At 36.6% G+C, this 18,452-nt stretch overlaps 2 protein-coding genes across 13 annotated transcripts in view; both read right to left on the bottom strand.

The window, feature by feature from the left end:
• Window positions 1–6,023, bottom strand: part of LOC139115703 (potassium voltage-gated channel subfamily KQT member 1-like) — a 348,427-nt gene extending 342,404 nt beyond the window's left edge. For 4 of the 12 annotated variants that reach the window (XM_070678011.1, XM_070678017.1, XM_070678019.1 and 1 more), the window contains exon 1: window positions 5,694–6,022. The gene's annotated coding sequence lies outside the window, so the exon portion shown is untranslated. Of the gene's footprint in view, window positions 1–5,693 lie in introns of all 12 variants that reach the window. The other 8 variants (XM_070678009.1, XM_070678012.1, XM_070678015.1 and 5 more) reach the window with 3 other exon arrangements.
• A 5,454-nt stretch (window positions 6,024–11,477) lies between these two features.
• LOC139115706 (enoyl-CoA hydratase EchA19-like) lies at window positions 11,478–18,223 on the bottom strand. Its single transcript, XM_070678024.1, has 6 exons — window positions 18,089–18,223; window positions 16,111–16,278; window positions 15,387–15,466; window positions 14,617–14,761; window positions 14,063–14,212; window positions 11,478–11,728 (listed from the first exon to the last, which is right to left on the bottom strand). Exons 1-6 carry the CDS (start codon window positions 18,210–18,212, stop codon window positions 11,490–11,492), a joined length of 906 nt encoding a protein of 301 aa, XP_070534125.1. The 5' UTR covers window positions 18,213–18,223; the 3' UTR covers window positions 11,478–11,489.
• Between the last annotated feature and the right edge of the window lie 229 nt (window positions 18,224–18,452).

Here is an 18,452-nt window from a genome sequence, read left to right as displayed (position 1 = left end):
TTGCAGTTGACATACAAAACAAAGGTCGTGAAAAACATATCATAAAAACTTGCAGCTACAGTCCTTTTAAATAACAGTGATGCAAATGCTGTTTGGTGGACATCAAATGTGTACAAAACATCACCCACCTGTAGCATATGTTCATTTTTTAAAGGGCAAGTGGCTGTAACTTTTGATTTTTTCTACTTTTTTGCTTTGCATGTCAATTGCAACTCCTTGTTCCACTCCCCGAACCATATTAAAGTACATGTAATGTCCCAGTACTTGTCAACAAAGAGTCTACACACTGCATACATGTATGTTAAATGCACTATTATTGCTCACATTTGAATTCTTGTCTGGAGCAGAATTCACTTGTCCATGATTACAATGCCGAACATCAACACATGTACAAGCTAAGATGACAAGCTGAATACTGTGTATCTCAACAGGCTGAGAATAGTTCATAAAAATGTTAAAACATTGGTTGTACAAGACTAGTGAGAAAGTTTAATACTTAACATTGAACTGAGCTCTAGGGATGGTGGAATATGTAATGTAAACATTCAAGAAATGGGGCCAGACTCGATTAACATATAGCTATTTTTCTGGTTCCATATTTGCTTTTTTTTATTTTTCAGTTTTTGTAAAACTGAACTTGTAATCAAAGATTTCAAAAAGACAATAAAATGAATGAATGAATGAATGAATGAATGAATGAATGAATGAAAAATGAAATATAGTTGACATTAAAGAACAAAAATCGTGAAAAATATCATCAAAAGATGCGGCAATTGGCCCTTTCAGACAATGAAGCAGACAAACCGACGCAAATGTAATGGGAATCCATTGAAAGTACACATACTCTTTGAAAATGTCAGTTCACCAAAGAATGTTTCTTGATGCAATTATGGAAGAATATAATTGACACTTTCCCTTGAGCAAGTTGCGACTAAAAATTGGATATCTGTCACGGTGACACTCATTTATTCAAGTCATATATGATGCTTTGACAACCTTGGAGCATGCTAAGGATTGAAAACTTCATCAATTGCTGGAGTTAATTCAACAAACCTTTTGGTCTTGAGTTTCTCAATTAAGTTTGTCAATAAAACTCATTCCAGTTCAAATCAGTCGTTTTTTATTAACTACTCTTCTGTTGCTGTATTTTTTTATGCTTGGTCTGATTTTGGACCATTCTATGCCAATTTTGATCTGAAACTCATATTTCCTTAAACATCAGTCCCATTCACGACAGTAAAGTGAAAAATTCATCTCAGGCAAAATCAATATTTTGATTTCCATATAGTAATCCATCAAGCTTCAAAATCAGCTCTTTGTGGAAATTCATACGAACAACATGTATTTATTTTTCATTGCAGACATAATTAACAGACCATCACAGCATTATTACAGAGTGTATCGCTCATTTCAAATAGAAGGAAGCGTCCAAAGAGCAAAATATCTGACTATGGATGACATTTGGATACATGTCAATTTTTAATGAGCATGAGACACATGTTGACAAGATGCTAATAAATGTAATTTACATGTACATATTAATCAGATATAAATAAATCTTATTCTGTTTTTCATTTCTCATATTTTTTAATAAAACATCTCTGATTAAAAAAAAATATTATTAGATCCAAGTATCAAACACTACTGAGACCAGATTTCCAGATCCACTTTACAAAACACCCACAATGCATCATGAAATATGCATGAGCAACGACAAAACATTGTGATTTCATTATTTGTACTGCAAGGGAAATTTACAGTATACCAGTATGCACGGGGTGAATAAACTTTCATGAACTTTCTTGAGAAGGAATGATTATGAGCCAGAGAACTTTAAGAGGCACTGAGTTAGTTAAAAAGAACGTACAAATAGTTTGAATGAAGGGAAAATAACACGAGCATTATGCGTATAAGGCCAATAAAAATAAATTGTGCTGTTCCGATAACATGGTTTTCAAAAATAGGGTAGGTAGCTCGGCAGGAATTTTTTTTTTTTTCAAATTATTTTTATTTTTAAATATGCATTTTTAGGGGTTCAGGGCAGTCAAACACTGGCCAAAACATTTCCAGAAAAATGCATCATACATATAAAGGAAAAAAAAACATGAAAAATATCCTCGTTCAAGCATAAATAAAATGCCAAGTAACCAACGCGTCATTTTACGGGTTTTTTCTTTCTCTTTTTTCCTTCCGTGTTGACGTACTACTGCTCTAAAAAGTTTAGGGTAGGTACAAAATAGGGTAGGTCGGGTTATCCGAACAGCACAACTTTTTTTTCGGCTCAAGAAGCAACATCTGGTACACAAGAGGATTTATAACATTTCGGTGGGTTAGTTTATAATGTACAAGTTCTGGCGTGCATGAGTTATGACCCTGACCGATACCAACTGCGATGCATGTTTATGATCATCATCTCTACTTTGAGATAATAAACAAAATAAAGTTTCAACAAAATTGAGTTTAGTTCGTCTGTTCAATTTTCTATCAATGCCCAGTAATTTGAATCATCAATCTGCAAAATTGCAGCAGCTTTATAAGTGTGAAAATTTTTTGGTCATCTCAAAAATTTGATCCCCCCAAAAAAGTAGATTTGTTTCTGATCTTCTTCTGTTTAAGCCATTTATGCAGCCAGTAAAGAGCTTTTTTTTAATACTTCTGATTTTGTTTATTGAGCTGGCAAGATTCACCCTGACCTGAAAACATCTGAATTACATGCAGCATTGTAACACAAAACATGATCACCACGTAAGTTCATTGTGAACAGTTCTACTAGTTGATATTCAAAGTGGACGCCATAACTTGTATGGACTCTACAGGGGAAAAATGAAGTTTTCAATTTTCACAAAACTGATGTAACTTAATTTACCCGACAAGGCGTAAAAATTTGGACAGTTGCAAAACTTCCGGAGGCAGATTTTAACTTGATCTATCATATATCCTGATAATTTGCATCACGCAGCCAGTGATGGAGTTTTCACAAGTGATTGTCAGAGGGGTGGCAGATTTTTATCCCATCAGTACGTAAGGTTAGAGGAATTTTATTTTTTTATCACTTTGGGCAACTTGGATGAGTCCAGCAGGTGGTCAGTAGATAGGATACTGCCATCTATGGGCAAATAATTTGTATGTTCCCTGCAGGAAAGTGGAATGCAGGTGTGTCACCTACTGATGGTCCCTCCGTGATCTGTGGTACTGTGTGATGGTGGAATTATCAGTAAATTTTTTCCTTGATTATCTACTGTGGTCAGGTATTTGATGCCTTGTGAAAATACAGTATATCGGTATAAATCACTGTGGACAAGACACATTATATGTTTTAGGTTAATTGTATAGGGAAGAATAGCACGCACAAGGGGAGGGCAGAAGGGAGGGGCAAGGGGGACTTTTGCAACAATGTGGAAAGGAGCTGTGGGTGGGAGAGGGTACTGTACAAACTTTGGTTTGAGCCTGGACAGTTGAACAGTTTTCACATTTCACATTCCCTTCTTAATTTGTGCAATAGTAGCATATTTACATAAAAAGACCATCATATTTTGGGAATGGGCTGGTGCATTAGCTGGCCTTTATTCCATGTACATACATGTACAATATCTGCATTCGATGTACAAACCAGGTTTGAAATTTGAAATCAAGGAAACTTAAATGTGAGGGCTTTTTCGCCCCCCCCCCCCCCCCCAAAATACCTTGGTTAATTATTTGCATACTGTTTATGAGACACCCATCTGGCGCAAAATATCAATACTGACAGTGATTTAGCTCAGGGCGGTAAGCAGATGAATGTTACTGTGGTTCCCTGGTCATTTTACTGGGGTTCCCAGCAGAAATGTTACCGGTGTTCCCAAATCATTTATATTACCAATATCCTATAGCGAAAACACTGACTGATATATATATTATGGACATGTGAATTCAGCTAGTCTGTACATTGAAGCATTTTCAAAAAACTTTCACTTGACAAGGTCAGGATATCTTGACAGTTTTAAAGGCCAAACATGATTGGTTTAACCTGTATACCCCTATTATGAGATGAACTGTGTTGAAATATTAAACCAAGTATCCAAAACTAGTCTTTCACAAATTATTAAGAAATGGGTACATGAACGAGAAAATTGCAATGAATTATCAAAGAAGTTTCTCATGTTGGTGGTTTCACTTGAATTCTGTTTTCATCGCAACTCTGTCAGTACTGAGTATGTTTGTTTGTTTAAACACAGAATTACCAGGGGCCACTTTTCAAAATGTTTGTGGATATTGTTCCGTGTCCGCATAGCCACCGAGAAGAAGCACATTAATTACGACATGCTCTTGTTGACACTATAAAATGTACTGCAACACTGTATCTGATAAGTCTTGAAAAAATAACATGTTGATTAAAACAATATTTGTATGCAGTGAATATGGCAAATGCATACCGGTACATACAATTTGATCAACAATACATACCAGCATTAATCTGTGAATTTAACGGTGAATTTAAATCAAATACAATTCTTCATCTCATGAAAGGTCTGTTTGATCTCCAGTACATAAATGTTTGTTTTTCCATTTCATATGTGTTGATATAATTCGAATTTCCATTCTATTTTGGATCACGCAGTGTGTTTTGATATTGTACAGGTTGAAATAATACTTTGAATTATTTTAAGTAGTGCAACAAATAATTGTGAGGTGTATTTTGCGACGTCTATCATAAACATCAGACGAGCTATTTGGAGCCACAAATATTTGAATTTTGGGAGGCAAACTTTTGTGAATGCTGCATCAACAATTTTGAATAAATTATTATTGTTTTCTTTTTGTTGCATAAATGGTACCAGTATAGGTACAGGAATATGGCTGCCATGCAAATTGCCGACACTGTGTTGGGAATGTCTCCTCGGAAACATACCTTCAGTTCAATCTATCTAATTCATTGATTTGTCCATGTTCTTGGTTGACTTCTTGTTGTATCCTATGTTGACCGTGTCCTTTTGTTGATCTTGTCTTGTATTGACCTTGTCGTACATTTATGTACATTCTCATTGACAGTCCTCGTGTGTACACGCAGTTGAAAATAGCAATTTTACTGCAAAGTTGATGGCCTTTTACAAAGTACAAAGTTTATGAGGGCTTGTGACACATTAAGAGTACAGCCATGTGTTTTGTTTCACCTCTTGACTACAGTTCCTTGGTGTGGTGTGATAACAATGTCAACACCATACTTCAGGGCTGCAGGAATTGAACTGGAGCGTGCCCCGTGTATTTGCAAATGATGATGGAGCCATGAATGAATGATTTGGTGAAGTTTCTGTTTTTCCCCTGGTATATGATTTCATTGGCAATGATACGCACATACTGAGAACCCTGATATACAACTTGGGAAACCCAGTAAAATTTATCAACTTTTACAGCCTCTAAGAAATTACTGGTGTGCAAGTGAAACAGTGTCACTGAGATAAAAGGTGTAAAAATTACTATGCCGATGGGGTTCCTGCATCTTCAGCAAAACACAGCACTTTACATGTTTCTACTGATATCAACGCCAAATACCCATGGTTCATACAGGCATTCATTGGAAATCTCTAGCACCGTAATTCAATTAGAAAACATCTCAGACAGCATAATGAACAACTTAAACACACTCAGTACCCGATCCTTACAGACACAAAGCACCTAGACAGAAGCCAAGATGTGATGAAATTATTCCAACTTACCGACTCTCAATTCAATTCACCCGAGGACAGATTGACCCAATAATTATCAAATTATCTTGCTCGCAAGACATCTGTCACCCAGCTCTATTGGATCATAATGCCGGCGTACAAATATCTCAGGAGATTGACTTATTCCTGAATGGCTGAGAAAACCATCTCGGGGGAGTTTCCACAGGACTGCTCGTGGCAATATGTCACATGTGTGGACCAGTATGTGTGATGAGGTTTCTAACAATATCACGCATGAGAATAACCAGCTCGGAGTTCCAATATCATCAATCCTATTTGTGCATGCTGATGATCCAGTTAAGTCCCGCCAGCTGGAAAGCTGCTTTTGGCTGGCAGCAAACCTGTCTGGTTGGGGACTTAATTAATCTGATTTGACAACCTCGCCACATCTATGTAAAAAATGCCTGCACATTTTGGCTCTGGTACTGGGGCTGAAAGTAATGTGGGTTCATATTCTACGTGAAGGTCTTCTATAAATAGCACCAAGACAGAACACTGTACTGATGTAATAACATTGTAGGAGCTATGACAGTGATGACAGCAAATGTACCAGAAAAGTTTTGACAGAATTCAAGTCCACTCTGATAAACATTTTAAACCAATAAAATCATGCACCAAGTCATACCGCCTTGATTTCACAATATTATGAGACTGCACTCTTACTAAAGCATTTGGTCAAACAAGACACTATGTATAATTGTTCAAACAAGACGCTTGTGTGTGTATATATATATATAAATGTAATTATGCAAATACATAGTTGAGAACCCAAGTTCTATCTATGATTTAAAGGTAGTTATAAAATAAATTGCCAGACCACATTCAACATTGATTCACTTTATTAAAATGGCTCCTATCCCATGATGCAGTGGGCTTGGAGGAAAAGGTTATCACCAAAACATATTCACACAGCTTGTACATGGCAAATGAGAATCTCATTTACAAGTTAATATTTGTGGAGTGTAATAACCTCAGCTCTAACTTTTGACATTTTTCTCAATATCATTTGTCCCAGATGTGAAGTATATAAATTTCGTAGTTCGTGTTCAAGAGCATGCTAAAAATGTATGATGCAGCTTGTGAGCACAGTTTACAAAATGTACGTATTATAACCATTGTTGTTGTGACCATATGAATGCATGGTATAGGTAGAAATAGCTCGCAATTAGCTCAACAGCATCTTGCTTTGCACAATTTTTTTTTTTTCAACATGCATTTCAGTGTCAAAACTTTGAGATTCTCAGGCACATTTAAAAGTTTTTCACATCACTGCCTTCCCAAGCATCGTATCTGTGACTTTTATATCTCCTATTCAATTTCTTAGGCACGATGTCGACTTTTTTGTCTTTTCAGGCACTTCAATGGTAGGGAAATACACCCAGTTGGACATATTGCTATGCTGTACTGGTTTTAGCAAACACTCTGTACACCTGACAGGAAAAGCAATAAAAAAATAAATTCATGACAAAAATGGCGGCCATCTTTGTTGTATTTGTTGAACCATACGCGAATATTTATAGCCTTACAGTTCCAAGTCTATTTAAATCATTTTGTCAAGGGTACTATTATTGAACAGAAGCTAGGTACTAATGACATTCAAAGAATAGCTATAATTTCATGGTAGACTTTATTGTGGATAACAAAAAGCACACATAGATAAAAGAGCTATTTTTCACAAACGTTAGTAATTGAAAACCTTTTACCAAAATGGAAATCTATTCAGAAATGTTTGCATTTCAAAATTAAAAAAATCTAATTTTGGACTTTTTTGCTCAAGTTACTTTTTATTGAATTAACTGGCATTAATGACCTATAAACTCTTATTACCGTACATCATATGGTTGACATATCAATTTCATGATTCACTTTTGTATTGATTATCAGTGACCTTCACTTTATGTTCCAGTACTTGTTTGTCTTTGTTAAAAAGCAGTTTCTTTTTCTGGGCCCTAAATTGTACGGCACACATGATCTCCTATGTGATAAACACAGTCGGTACATGTGTAAAGTTCAATTCACTAGATTTTCGATTGGATTCGAACTCACAACGTATGGCACCCAGTCATCTAGCGAAGACATTGCAGTCAAAACTGCTTGGCCAAATCCTCATCCTTATAAAGAGTGGTTCAATATTATTGTTGATCATTGAATTTTAGTCCAGACTAGAATTCATTTTTCAACATTTATATTGTATATGCTACATAAGACAAGTAATTGTTGTATCAGCAAGGTGTGTATACTTTGTAATTAAACACTTCAAGGGGACAGTAAGGGAAATGTGTTTTCCAGAACAAAAATAATGAAAATACTGAAATTTTATCCAAAATTCTGTAACCTTTAGTTTCATTAGATTTTGACCAATTGCCTTTGTGATGCAATAAGAATAACAGCAGAAACTGAGTCTGTGCCTTATCATTACCTTTAACCCTTTCACCGCAATGGTTTGACCCAACCCCATTGTTATCAAAGATGAGTGTGGATCTGTGTACTCTGGAATTTGGATGGAAAGGTTAATCCTTTAACTGACAGGGTATCATCTGTCACATCAGGTCAAAACTGGTGAAGCGTAACATGTCCTACATAATGCATTGAAATATTCTTGATGATTTGAAAACCCTTAAAATGTAGATACATATTAACAGGATCTTCACTGGCTTGTCGGCATGACAACTTTTTCCCACACAGATTTAGACGTGGTGCGTATGGCCAATAGCGGGCAAATCGGCCATACCCACCACATCTATTAAAATTTATGAGTTTACTTTTCTTGTGTACTCACACACTTATATGGATTGGAAATCTGGGGAATGGCTATTACATCAGGTTGACAATCCCCACATCTGGGCAGTGAATCAAGATAACTCTTTGTAAGACAGTTATGATTCCAAATAAAGCAAGACAAAAGTTCCCTACAAATACAACACTAACATTCATCAAACAGGGAAAACTATGCAGACCTAGCAAAGCCATTTGTAATGACATTGAAACACAGTAAGCATGTAATGACTCCTGGCTCCATGATTGTAGTAAGCGACTATACTAACCATGGAGGAAGAAGAGAACTTTTTACCTCCATGGACTAACGTATGTGTGACCAAAAAAACAAAACCACAAAGATCACTGCTAGTATTTACTTAAAGTAATTTTCTGTCACTGTATCAACCGATACTTGATGGTCAGCTATTAGCCCTATGGCCGGTATGAGTCCAAGAGTGCTCGGCTTTGACAGAGTGGACTAGCGTGCAGGTAGATGACAGAGTAGTAGCCGAGGCCCTTTAGAACCCACTGAGGAGGAAATTGCTTTGGCTTCTCAAACAAAACTTTGTTGCAGTGTAACTGCTTTTTTGTTGTTTAGAACTTATTTGTAGGCAACATGATGTCTAACATTAACACCTGACCAATACAGAGACCTAGGGGTTATGGTGCAAACAGCCATTTTATCGGATCACGTAGTGTTTCATGAAAGGTGTCAAAATATTGGGCTGATCTAACATTTGTAGATAAACATCAAGAACAGAAGTATTAGTGGATGTGTTATAATCCCAAATACGCCAGGTTCTGTTTGGGGAAAACTTGGAAAGAGGCTAAGGTATACATCAATATTGAAGTAATGGTGTTTGTCACAAAGGTGTTTGTCAAAGACATCTCCTCAATTCCTTAATTTTGATGCTGATTTTGAGTTAGTTTACTGGTTGATAAAGACACAATGCTCCAGTAAGTGAAATAAAGAATGCATCAAACACATATACTGTAACAACAATTTACAGGTTGCGGAAACAAAGTAATTGTATAATTGGTCTCAAGGTGGCGCTATACAGCCCAAGTAGACTGCATGTGCACAATGGAGATTGTGAAATGCTGGTACTGTTTTGCAATCTTGATAATTGTAATGAGTCTCCACTCAATAAATAAAGTGCATGAATGGGCAAATGTTATGTAGCTGATGCAAATGAAAATAGGTTGTTTCACTTTCTACACACCAGACTTTGGTGATGTCCTTTGCCCCTTGTTTCTGCCACATATATCATTGGGACAAGATATCAAGACAACCTGGTTTCTTTTATTCCATGATGGCAAAACAGATCTTTATAAACTCTGTGAGCCGTACACTGGTACATTACCAGTACATCTGTACACTGGTACATTACATACCAGTAAATGTATACAACATCTATGCATGTCACAATATCTGCTGAAAAGTAGTAACGTTTTTGTGGCATATAAAGACTTGATAATGTCAGCCACTGTCCTAATCATGTATTTTGGGCAAGTTTCTGCCTTCAGGATGATCGAGCCACTAAATTTCTTACCAACATCTTTCGTTATTTTTCTCTAACAGTAAGAATTATATGTGAGGATGAGATTACGACCAAAAAATTAACATGTCACCAGATTAATTTGGCAGGTAGAAGGATTTAAAACACACCCACTTTATCCTATTCGAATGACAGAAATTATGAATCTCCCACACAGCGTGGCCCAACCCGATATATTTACTTTCAGTTCCTTTCTAGAAATGCTGCACTTGTTTTGTTTGCATGTGAACCACATTGAATAATAAATGAAAGTTTTATCTATTTTTCCGCTGGAAATGTGCATAAGAATTTAAATTTTTTATCACTTCTCAGGCCTTCCAAAACAACAGTTAAAGATATTGCAAATTTAAATGTAATGACCATGCCTTACCCACACTTTGTAGAATTATTTAGATTTCCAAACCAACAATTTTGTTTATTTTCACATAAATTATTGTTCAGATATTGCACATTATATGCATCAAATAAAAATATGGGGTCACCAGCCTATTTACAATGCTACATCGCTTAACATCACCCGTCCCCATATATGAAAAGGGAAAAATCGCAATTCAATGAGAACTATGTCCTTTTTAAATTATTTTGTTGGGATTTTTAAATACTTTGTAAATATATCCACATTCAAACATTTAAAACTTACAACCTAAAGATAACATAATGATCATTCAATCATCACTAACAATGTCCGCTTTCATGCTAAAAGCTCTGACAATAAGTTGTATGAAGATAGGTTCCAATCAAAACCATGGTGTTATTTTTTAAGTGAGCTCGGTCCCGTACAGTGGACATGCGCGTCATAGAGTGCGCGTTCTATTGTTTGCAGCTATGATGACGTAGCAAGTGACTCGATCACCCTAAAAGGGCCAGTAGCTGAAACCTATGAATTTTTCACAATTTTTGTTTTGTATGTCAACGCCAAGTTCTTGTTTGACTCCCAAAAGCACGTTGAAATACTCACTACTCAGCTTGTCAACATGTAGCATGTATACAGACGAGTAAAGGACACTGTCACCGTTACAATTTGAATTCTAGTCTGGACCGGAATTCACTTGTCAACAATAACAATGCAGTCTGTACATGTACAGGCAGAGTTGATAAGCTGAATACTGTGTATCTCAACATGCTTTGGGAGTAGAACAAAAAACTGTGGTTTACATCATAAAATAAAAATCTGTGAAAAAATCATCAAAAGTTACAGCTACAGGCCTTTTAACCCTTTGAGTGCTGCAATTTTTTTCCCACCAAAATTTTAGTGCAACATTTTACCAATTGTTATTAATTTTTCTGGGTGTTTTTGATAATTTTGGACCAAATGGATAGCACATTTCATTGGCTACAGTTTTTTCTCAAAATTTTCATAAAATCTGAAAAAAATTGACAGGGGTATAGTTTACAAAGGCGACAAAAATTGATTTTGGCGCTCAAAGGGTTAAACACCACAGTTCACATATGAGACATACCTGAATCTCCTCTACTTTTCCCCAAAGTCCTTGAAAGATCCGGATTTTCCGACGCCACTCACGAACCTTCCTGCTCCTGTTACGGACTCTTCAGCTATCACAACTTTGCCATTCTCGTGTTCAAAGTTCATGGCGTCTTCAAAGGACTTGCTGTCAAACACGGCATTGTAGGCAGATTTTCTGTCAGCCAGCATGCACTTCTGCGGAAATCGAGTCAACTGTTCGGCGAGTCTGACGGCTTCTTGCAAAGCTACATGGAAAACAAATGCATGGATGTGTAAAAATCTTGTAACACTGAGACTTGTGGTGTGTTTCTTACTGTCAAAAATTATCATCTTGTTCACTGTCAATTTGCATATTCGAGGCATAATTGTTCACACTGAAACCCCATCAATCGTGCACTGTTTACCTAATAAATTGCGAATAGATCAATCTGTGTGGCTTGTCACATGCTTGGTCAAGCAAAATTAAAATCTGCTGTTAAAGGTGGAGCGTGCGTCAGGGACAGATATTCAGACTCTCAAACTTTTAAAATTCTTTTCTGATCTATCACTTGTGGAGGTTCATGTTAAAGCTCGTGGAGTAAGAACAAATTTTCAGTCTTCATTTTTCGAAAATAAAAATTTTTATTTTTCTCCATAGAGTTAACACAGGGATGGCGGCCATATTTAATTTCAAATATTGGTAAATCTTTGGTAATATGTTTCTGTAGCACAGTCACCCCCCAATTTTTATTCTTGATTTGAAAGAGAATGGTCCAAATATTCCTTGAGGAAAGTTTGAGCAAAGTTTAAGTCTCTTACTCTCGAGGCGCATACTACCTTAAATGGACTGGCCATTGAAATGTTATTAGCTAAATAAGGATATTGCCAGTAAGCCCTGTACCACAGTCTGCTTCTGAATGAGGTTCTATCATCACCTGAACATTTTGTTTTGATTGATTTGGCAATATCCAGTAAATGTTTTTTTTTTCTTAATTGCACAAACAGTCAAACGTATTTATAGCACATCACTTCCTCTCATCTATCATTCAATCTTAATTTCACCAAGAAGCTGATGATATCAGACTTGCAGCTCTATTGGTGGACTTGGTTCACTAATTAATTAATCCAACACAGTTTTGGGTCAATAACCCCACCCAAGGTCAAGAAAAGTCACCTGTGGATTTATCTGCAGGGTATTACAAAGGTCATTATGTAACATTTTCATATCTTATTTTCATCCCAAATTTTCAACAGACTTGCATTTATAGAGTGGATGGAACAAGAAGACAATGTGCAAATACCTTGCAGTACATTTGTACATCAAATGCTGTAAATTTGATAATAATTTACTGATTAATATTTTGTGCAGTTATCTTCATCTTTCCCTATGATATGAACTTTAAAGGGACTGGATAGGGCGAAATATATTGACTTGCTCACAGCTTTCATTTTGAAGTTACATTGCCTATATGTAACAACTTTTAACCCTTTGAGTGCTGTAATTTTTACCACCAAAATTTCAGTGCAGCATTTTACTAATTTTTTATAAATTTTTCTGTTATTTTTTGATGATTTTGGACCAAATGGATATCACTTTTCATTGACTACAGTTTTTGATCAAAATTTCAGGGAAAATCTTGAAAAAATTTTGACATCTGGATTTGAAAAAAATTGTCTTGGTTACATTTTATGAAGGGGACAAAATTGACTTTGGCACTCGAAGAGTTAAACATCTTTGTATTTTAACACTAACAGTTAATAATTGAACCTTCCATTGTATGTGGATTGCTAGACATTGATACAGGCCCTATATCATCTTTGAACAAGTTCACAATTCAACGACCCAAAGATTTAAAGTTCAACAGATGAAATGTTTGACAATAGCTTTTAAGTTGGCCTTGGGAATACGGATGCTTTCACGGCCTAGTGAAAATATTATGTTGCAAAAGCGCCCTTGTTTCTTGTGGTATGTAGTGCACAATCCAAGGTATACAACGATTCTCCATTGATAATGGCTCATTATCTGCAGATATGCATTTGAAACAATCATTGTTGATACATTTTGCATATTATGAATTTTAATCTGTCATCCTATGGACTCCCTGAACAGTATTAAATGTGAATTCATATCACTGCTCACAGAAAGTTGGATAACCCTCTGGGTTGCTCACTTTCCTTCCATGAGCTGCAAGCCACCAAAGTGTGCGGCGTAAATATAAACAATTGCAGGTACAGTTACGTACGCTTTCATGCTCTGATACTGTATTTCATCTGTATAGATCACTATATTAACCAAAGTGGCATTGAAATTAATAGCCACATCCATCATGTTTAGACATTGCATTAAGTTGATATTTGTGATATAAAGAAATACCAACCTGCGCTGTTACACATGGAGCTCATATCCACTACAAAAGCCACAAGTAGACTTTAGGAATGGAGAAATAGGCGACAGAAAAATTTTCAAAAAAACGTCCTAGCTACTAATGGAGGTTTGAAGTACTGACATAGCTGTAGACATATGATACTTGACAAAGTTACCATAAACGACAGGAAGCTCAGTAAAAATATTTGGAGCAATGTTTTCAAATCAGACTAACCTGTTCCATCAGGTACCACTCTGTTAGCCAGCCCAATGTTAAGGGCTTCCCTGGCAGTGACAGGTCTGCCTGTTAATATCAAGTCAAGAGCCCTGGCGAGACCAATGAGTGCTGGAAGTCTGACTGTCCCACCGTCCACCAATGGTACACCTACATGTACAGTTATGACACAACAAACAATAAAAGAGCTGCATATTAAACAAAAAAATTCAATAACTTTTATACCGGTAATAACAGACTTTCAAACACTGTATTTTAAGTCAAGAAATTCAAGGCGAATCTATTACAATTATCTGCATAATATTTATTGTATAAAATGCTAAATTTCATATTTCAGACTTACATACCAGATGGTTAAAATGCATGTAAAGATTATCTGTTAACTTTTTTAAAGCTATTCTCAAAAGTTTGACAGAAGATAAAGATTAAAGATGTGGAAGGGCCTTCAACCTGAGTTTCAAGTCAAAGTGAGCTTTGAACTCTAGGGGGCGCTGCACAGAATTGTAAGCAGTGCTCTTATCAAATATCTGTATGCAGTGGAACTACACACTCACCAAATCTCCGACAGAAGATACCCATGATTGCACTCTCTTCCACCACCCGCATGTCACAGAGTAGAGCCATTTCCATGCCACCAGCCACTGCATATCCTTGGATGGCACCAATGATTGGTTTGGAAAAATGTAACTTTCCTGGTCCCTGTAATGAACGAGCAATGCCGAAAGATTGTACCAGCAATCATTAAGTTCAAATTCATTTGTACATATAGGTGGATATCTGTTTTTAATAAAATCAAAAAGTTTGCTAAATGATGCAAAGTTTTCATTAAGTGAACCTTATATTGAAAATTTAAACTTTTCGCCAATGAAGCAAATCTACATAGAGTCAATAGATGATGTTGGGAAATGGCAAAAGCAATAATGTTTAAAAATTCAGAAGTACTTCAATGTAAGAGGACCATGGATAATTAAAACATGTGCAAATGTAAAGAAACTCATTATATTTGACCTAAAATCCTGACTAACACTGTGCAGTTATCAAGTCAAATATTGTATACACTACCGGTAGCATAGTATGCTTTGAGAGAGGAACTTGCAACTTGCAAAAACATATATGACTCCTCTTGAGACACTAGAATTGGATCTAAAGTGCACAAAGCGATGATATACCCTCTTGCCACCAAATTTTGCCTGATTATCATTTATGGTGGATTAGGGCTCTATATGGGTGTTGAGATTACATAACAGTTAGTTACAGAAATACTGCAAATGTTACAACTATGAAACGACTTTTTCATTTGGATAAGAAACTTGACACACCTTACCATCTGGGAATATTTTATTTGGAAATCAGGAGGATATTCTGACACTTCCTTGAGATCCCATCCAGCACAGAATGATTTCCCTGCAAAGCAATGGAAAACAGAGCAATATGTGAATTTACACTTCAAGTTGCAAATTCTCATAGCCTTTGTGAATGTAGAAAAACACTTTAAAAGAGTAATAAATTGTATTAAAATTATCATTGATAAGTTGATCACAAATGTCCTAATTACCTTCATCAAGCTTGTGTCATGAAACTAAACAGAAATTTCCTCAGTGGCCAATCCATTAGTGTTATCAACAATGATATACCGGTAGTCTTCTGTGGCTTCAACAGTCCAATGACATAATGTGAACAACTTTATCAGGGTTATACAAAAAGAAATATCTCCCATGTTTTATTTTGCGATTGGAATTTCAGTTTGCCATTGTTGTAGGAAGAGTAAAGATTGCATTCTATACAATTTAAGTTTAATTGAAAACAAAGCTTTACAAATTTTCACTTTCTGGATATTCTATTCTGGAAAACACATCTTTATCGTTCTCTGCAGCAGATTGGCATTTTGGTAGGAATATACAAAGTGATGAATTCATGATATGGCAAATGACTCATTATAAAACCAACAGATTAGACAAATACAGTCAGACATGTCCCATTTGAACTTGGTCAAAGAACTGAAAACATTTTAGATACCTACTGGGCATTATGCATCCTGGAAAACCCACCTTTTCCATGGAAAACAGCCACAAGGGATTCTGCATCATTTTCAAATTCTTGAAAGGCTTCCAACAACTGAACTCCGGTGGCAATGTTGACTGAGTTTCTGACTTCAGGTCTGTTCAGTCCAATCAAAAACACATTCCCTCGCTTCTCTGTAACCACTGTCTTTTCATCTGAATTTGAAATTCATCAATGATAACAAAGTTGAAGTCAGAATTGATGTTGTAAGGAATGCCAATATCAGTGTGCTAAAAAAGAGGATACTTATTGCATAAAAATGGGTGCGAAGTCTTGGGGTTAACTGACAGGGCACATTTCAGTTCAACAACCATAGTTTACTGATTACAAATTTACGGATTTGTTTTGTATGATTCTGCTGTAACCTTTTTGAATATTCTCTCTGTCATCATTTGACATTGAGTTTGTTGGGCTTCACACAAAGTCTCAAGTTTTAGATAGCAACAAATGCAGCAAATATCGGTATATTGTGTAATTGGGTCATGATGTAACCTTTGAACCGTAGAAATCAGTAGCAGATCACCAGCCTAAAATTCACCTTCTCCAAGTCTGTGACTCCACTTTCAAGGATTTAGATATCAAGCATCATGGTATGAAGTATTGAAGTTTTTTGTTTGATGATTGAGGACTACATGTCTCTCTCTGTCCACCTCAGTCTGACGCAGACAAGTCACATGGTTGTTAACGAACTTTTATGCTGTGGGATTAACATCAGCTTCATAGGCAGCTGAGACTATGGGGCTTGAGGAGCTATGTTCAGTTTTATCTCCAGCCACTACACTGGCAATAATGATGCAGTGCTCAAAGTTGCAGCCATAAATGTTAATACACAAATAATTTTAGAAACAGAAGATCACCATGATCTTTGATGTATAGCATTCTTTATGATTTTTATTTTCAAATGCTTGGTTTTTTATTGGTGAAGCCTCTGAAAAAGCGGACTGTGGCCTACTGAAAATCGTAACTTTGAGCCCCGGTAATGTAGAGGAGAAAATGAATGTGAAAGCTCTTTGTATGAAGAGAAGGAAATGGAGCCATATGGCATTGGCTAGGTAGGTGTAGGTGTGTGGTTTGAGGTGCAGCCTGTACCAGCAAAGCACACTAGACCAAAAGGGGATTCTTTCCTGATGGGGAGACTTCCTGGAAATGTTATATGTACATTTTGATAAATTCAATGAAAGTTTTTTCTCTGAAATGACAGAATTTTCCTGATTGGGAGACTTTGTTCAAAATGTCTAACAGCTTCAATGTGTTATTCCAGGACATGGCTTTTACATTGAAAAGTACAAATGGAGTTGATCCACACTGGGGAAATACATTTTCATGTAAGTGACAATTTGCTGTATGCATTTTCCACAGAGAGTATCACTGTTATTGAATAAATGTGAAAATATGCAAAGAAAGTTATGGTAGTAAACCCACCCTTAAATTTGATAATGAACTTACTGGTACACTTTTCTAAACGCGCAAAATTGTGCAGAACTATTCTGTCAAAAGAAGTCTCTATATCGGGAGAAGTTCTCCTGATCAGGAGGTCAACTTTTTCGCCCGATCATGAGCAAATCCTCTTTTGGTATAGTGTGCCTTGCTGTGTACTGTACGCAGCTAGGCATACTGTCCTACATCTGCATGATGATCTGCCCAGCTACGAGTACGAGCGCAAAAAGTCAAGACAGCCCTGACCTTTTCTGTTGGTCATTATCGCATCACTTGCTGGTACGTATACTGCGTGGTTCCCAAGACCGATTACCCTCGGGCTTCCAATAAACATGGGGTGAGTAAAGCCAGCTAGCTGAGTGATTCCATGCAGCCGCAGTTTTGGTGAAATCACGGCGGTGGAGCAAGGTGAGGGGCCGTGGTGAAATCTGTGCAAGTGCGGGGCACAGTCCCTGTGTGCGGGGCAAGTGCAAAGTGTGCAACTATGAAAGTTGGAGTTGATCTCACATGATAGCAAAAATACATTACATGTCGCCCTACCTCCGTTCTGCGAAGAACAAAATGTCCGTTGGTACGCAGAAACTCGACCTGGTGTACTTGCCAAAAGGACCCGAAAGTTTGAGCAGCAGAAGCGATTCAGAAAAGCCGCCATGATTGTGTCAAATGAGGTCACGCACAACTTGAGACTCCCTAGCTAAGTAATAAAAATACACACTTTAGGGAAATCACGTGACCAATATGAGCATGACGACCGGTATACCAGGTGTTGTCGTGTTGTCCATAGATTAGTCAATTAGCGGGTCGATAGCTTGCTAACGTAGTGGATTAAAAACTCAAAACTGGCAAAAAGTGACGTCAACAGAATAAAAAATATACACTAGTTACTGCACAG

Source organism: Ptychodera flava, chromosome 17, assembly GCF_041260155.1.
Source record: "Ptychodera flava strain L36383 chromosome 17, AS_Pfla_20210202, whole genome shotgun sequence".
NCBI lineage: Eukaryota > Metazoa > Hemichordata > Enteropneusta > Ptychoderidae > Ptychodera > Ptychodera flava.
Note: the sequence above shows the minus strand (reverse complement) of the source record. Positions and strands in the feature narration are given on the sequence as shown.

Excerpts from the sequence above, each read along its gene's own strand:
- LOC139115706 (XM_070678024.1), bottom strand. The coding sequence starts at position 18,212 with ATGGCGGCTTTTCTGAATCGCTTCTGCTGCTCAAACTTTCGGGTCCTT. Across the intron at positions 14,762-15,386 it reads AAATAAAATATTCCCAGATG|GGACCAGGAAAGTTACATTT; the intron begins GTAAGGTGTGTC and ends CGTTCATTACAG. Across the intron at positions 11,729-14,062 it reads AGTGGTACCTGATGGAACAG|CTTTGCAAGAAGCCGTCAGA; the intron begins GTTAGTCTGATT and ends TTTTCCATGTAG.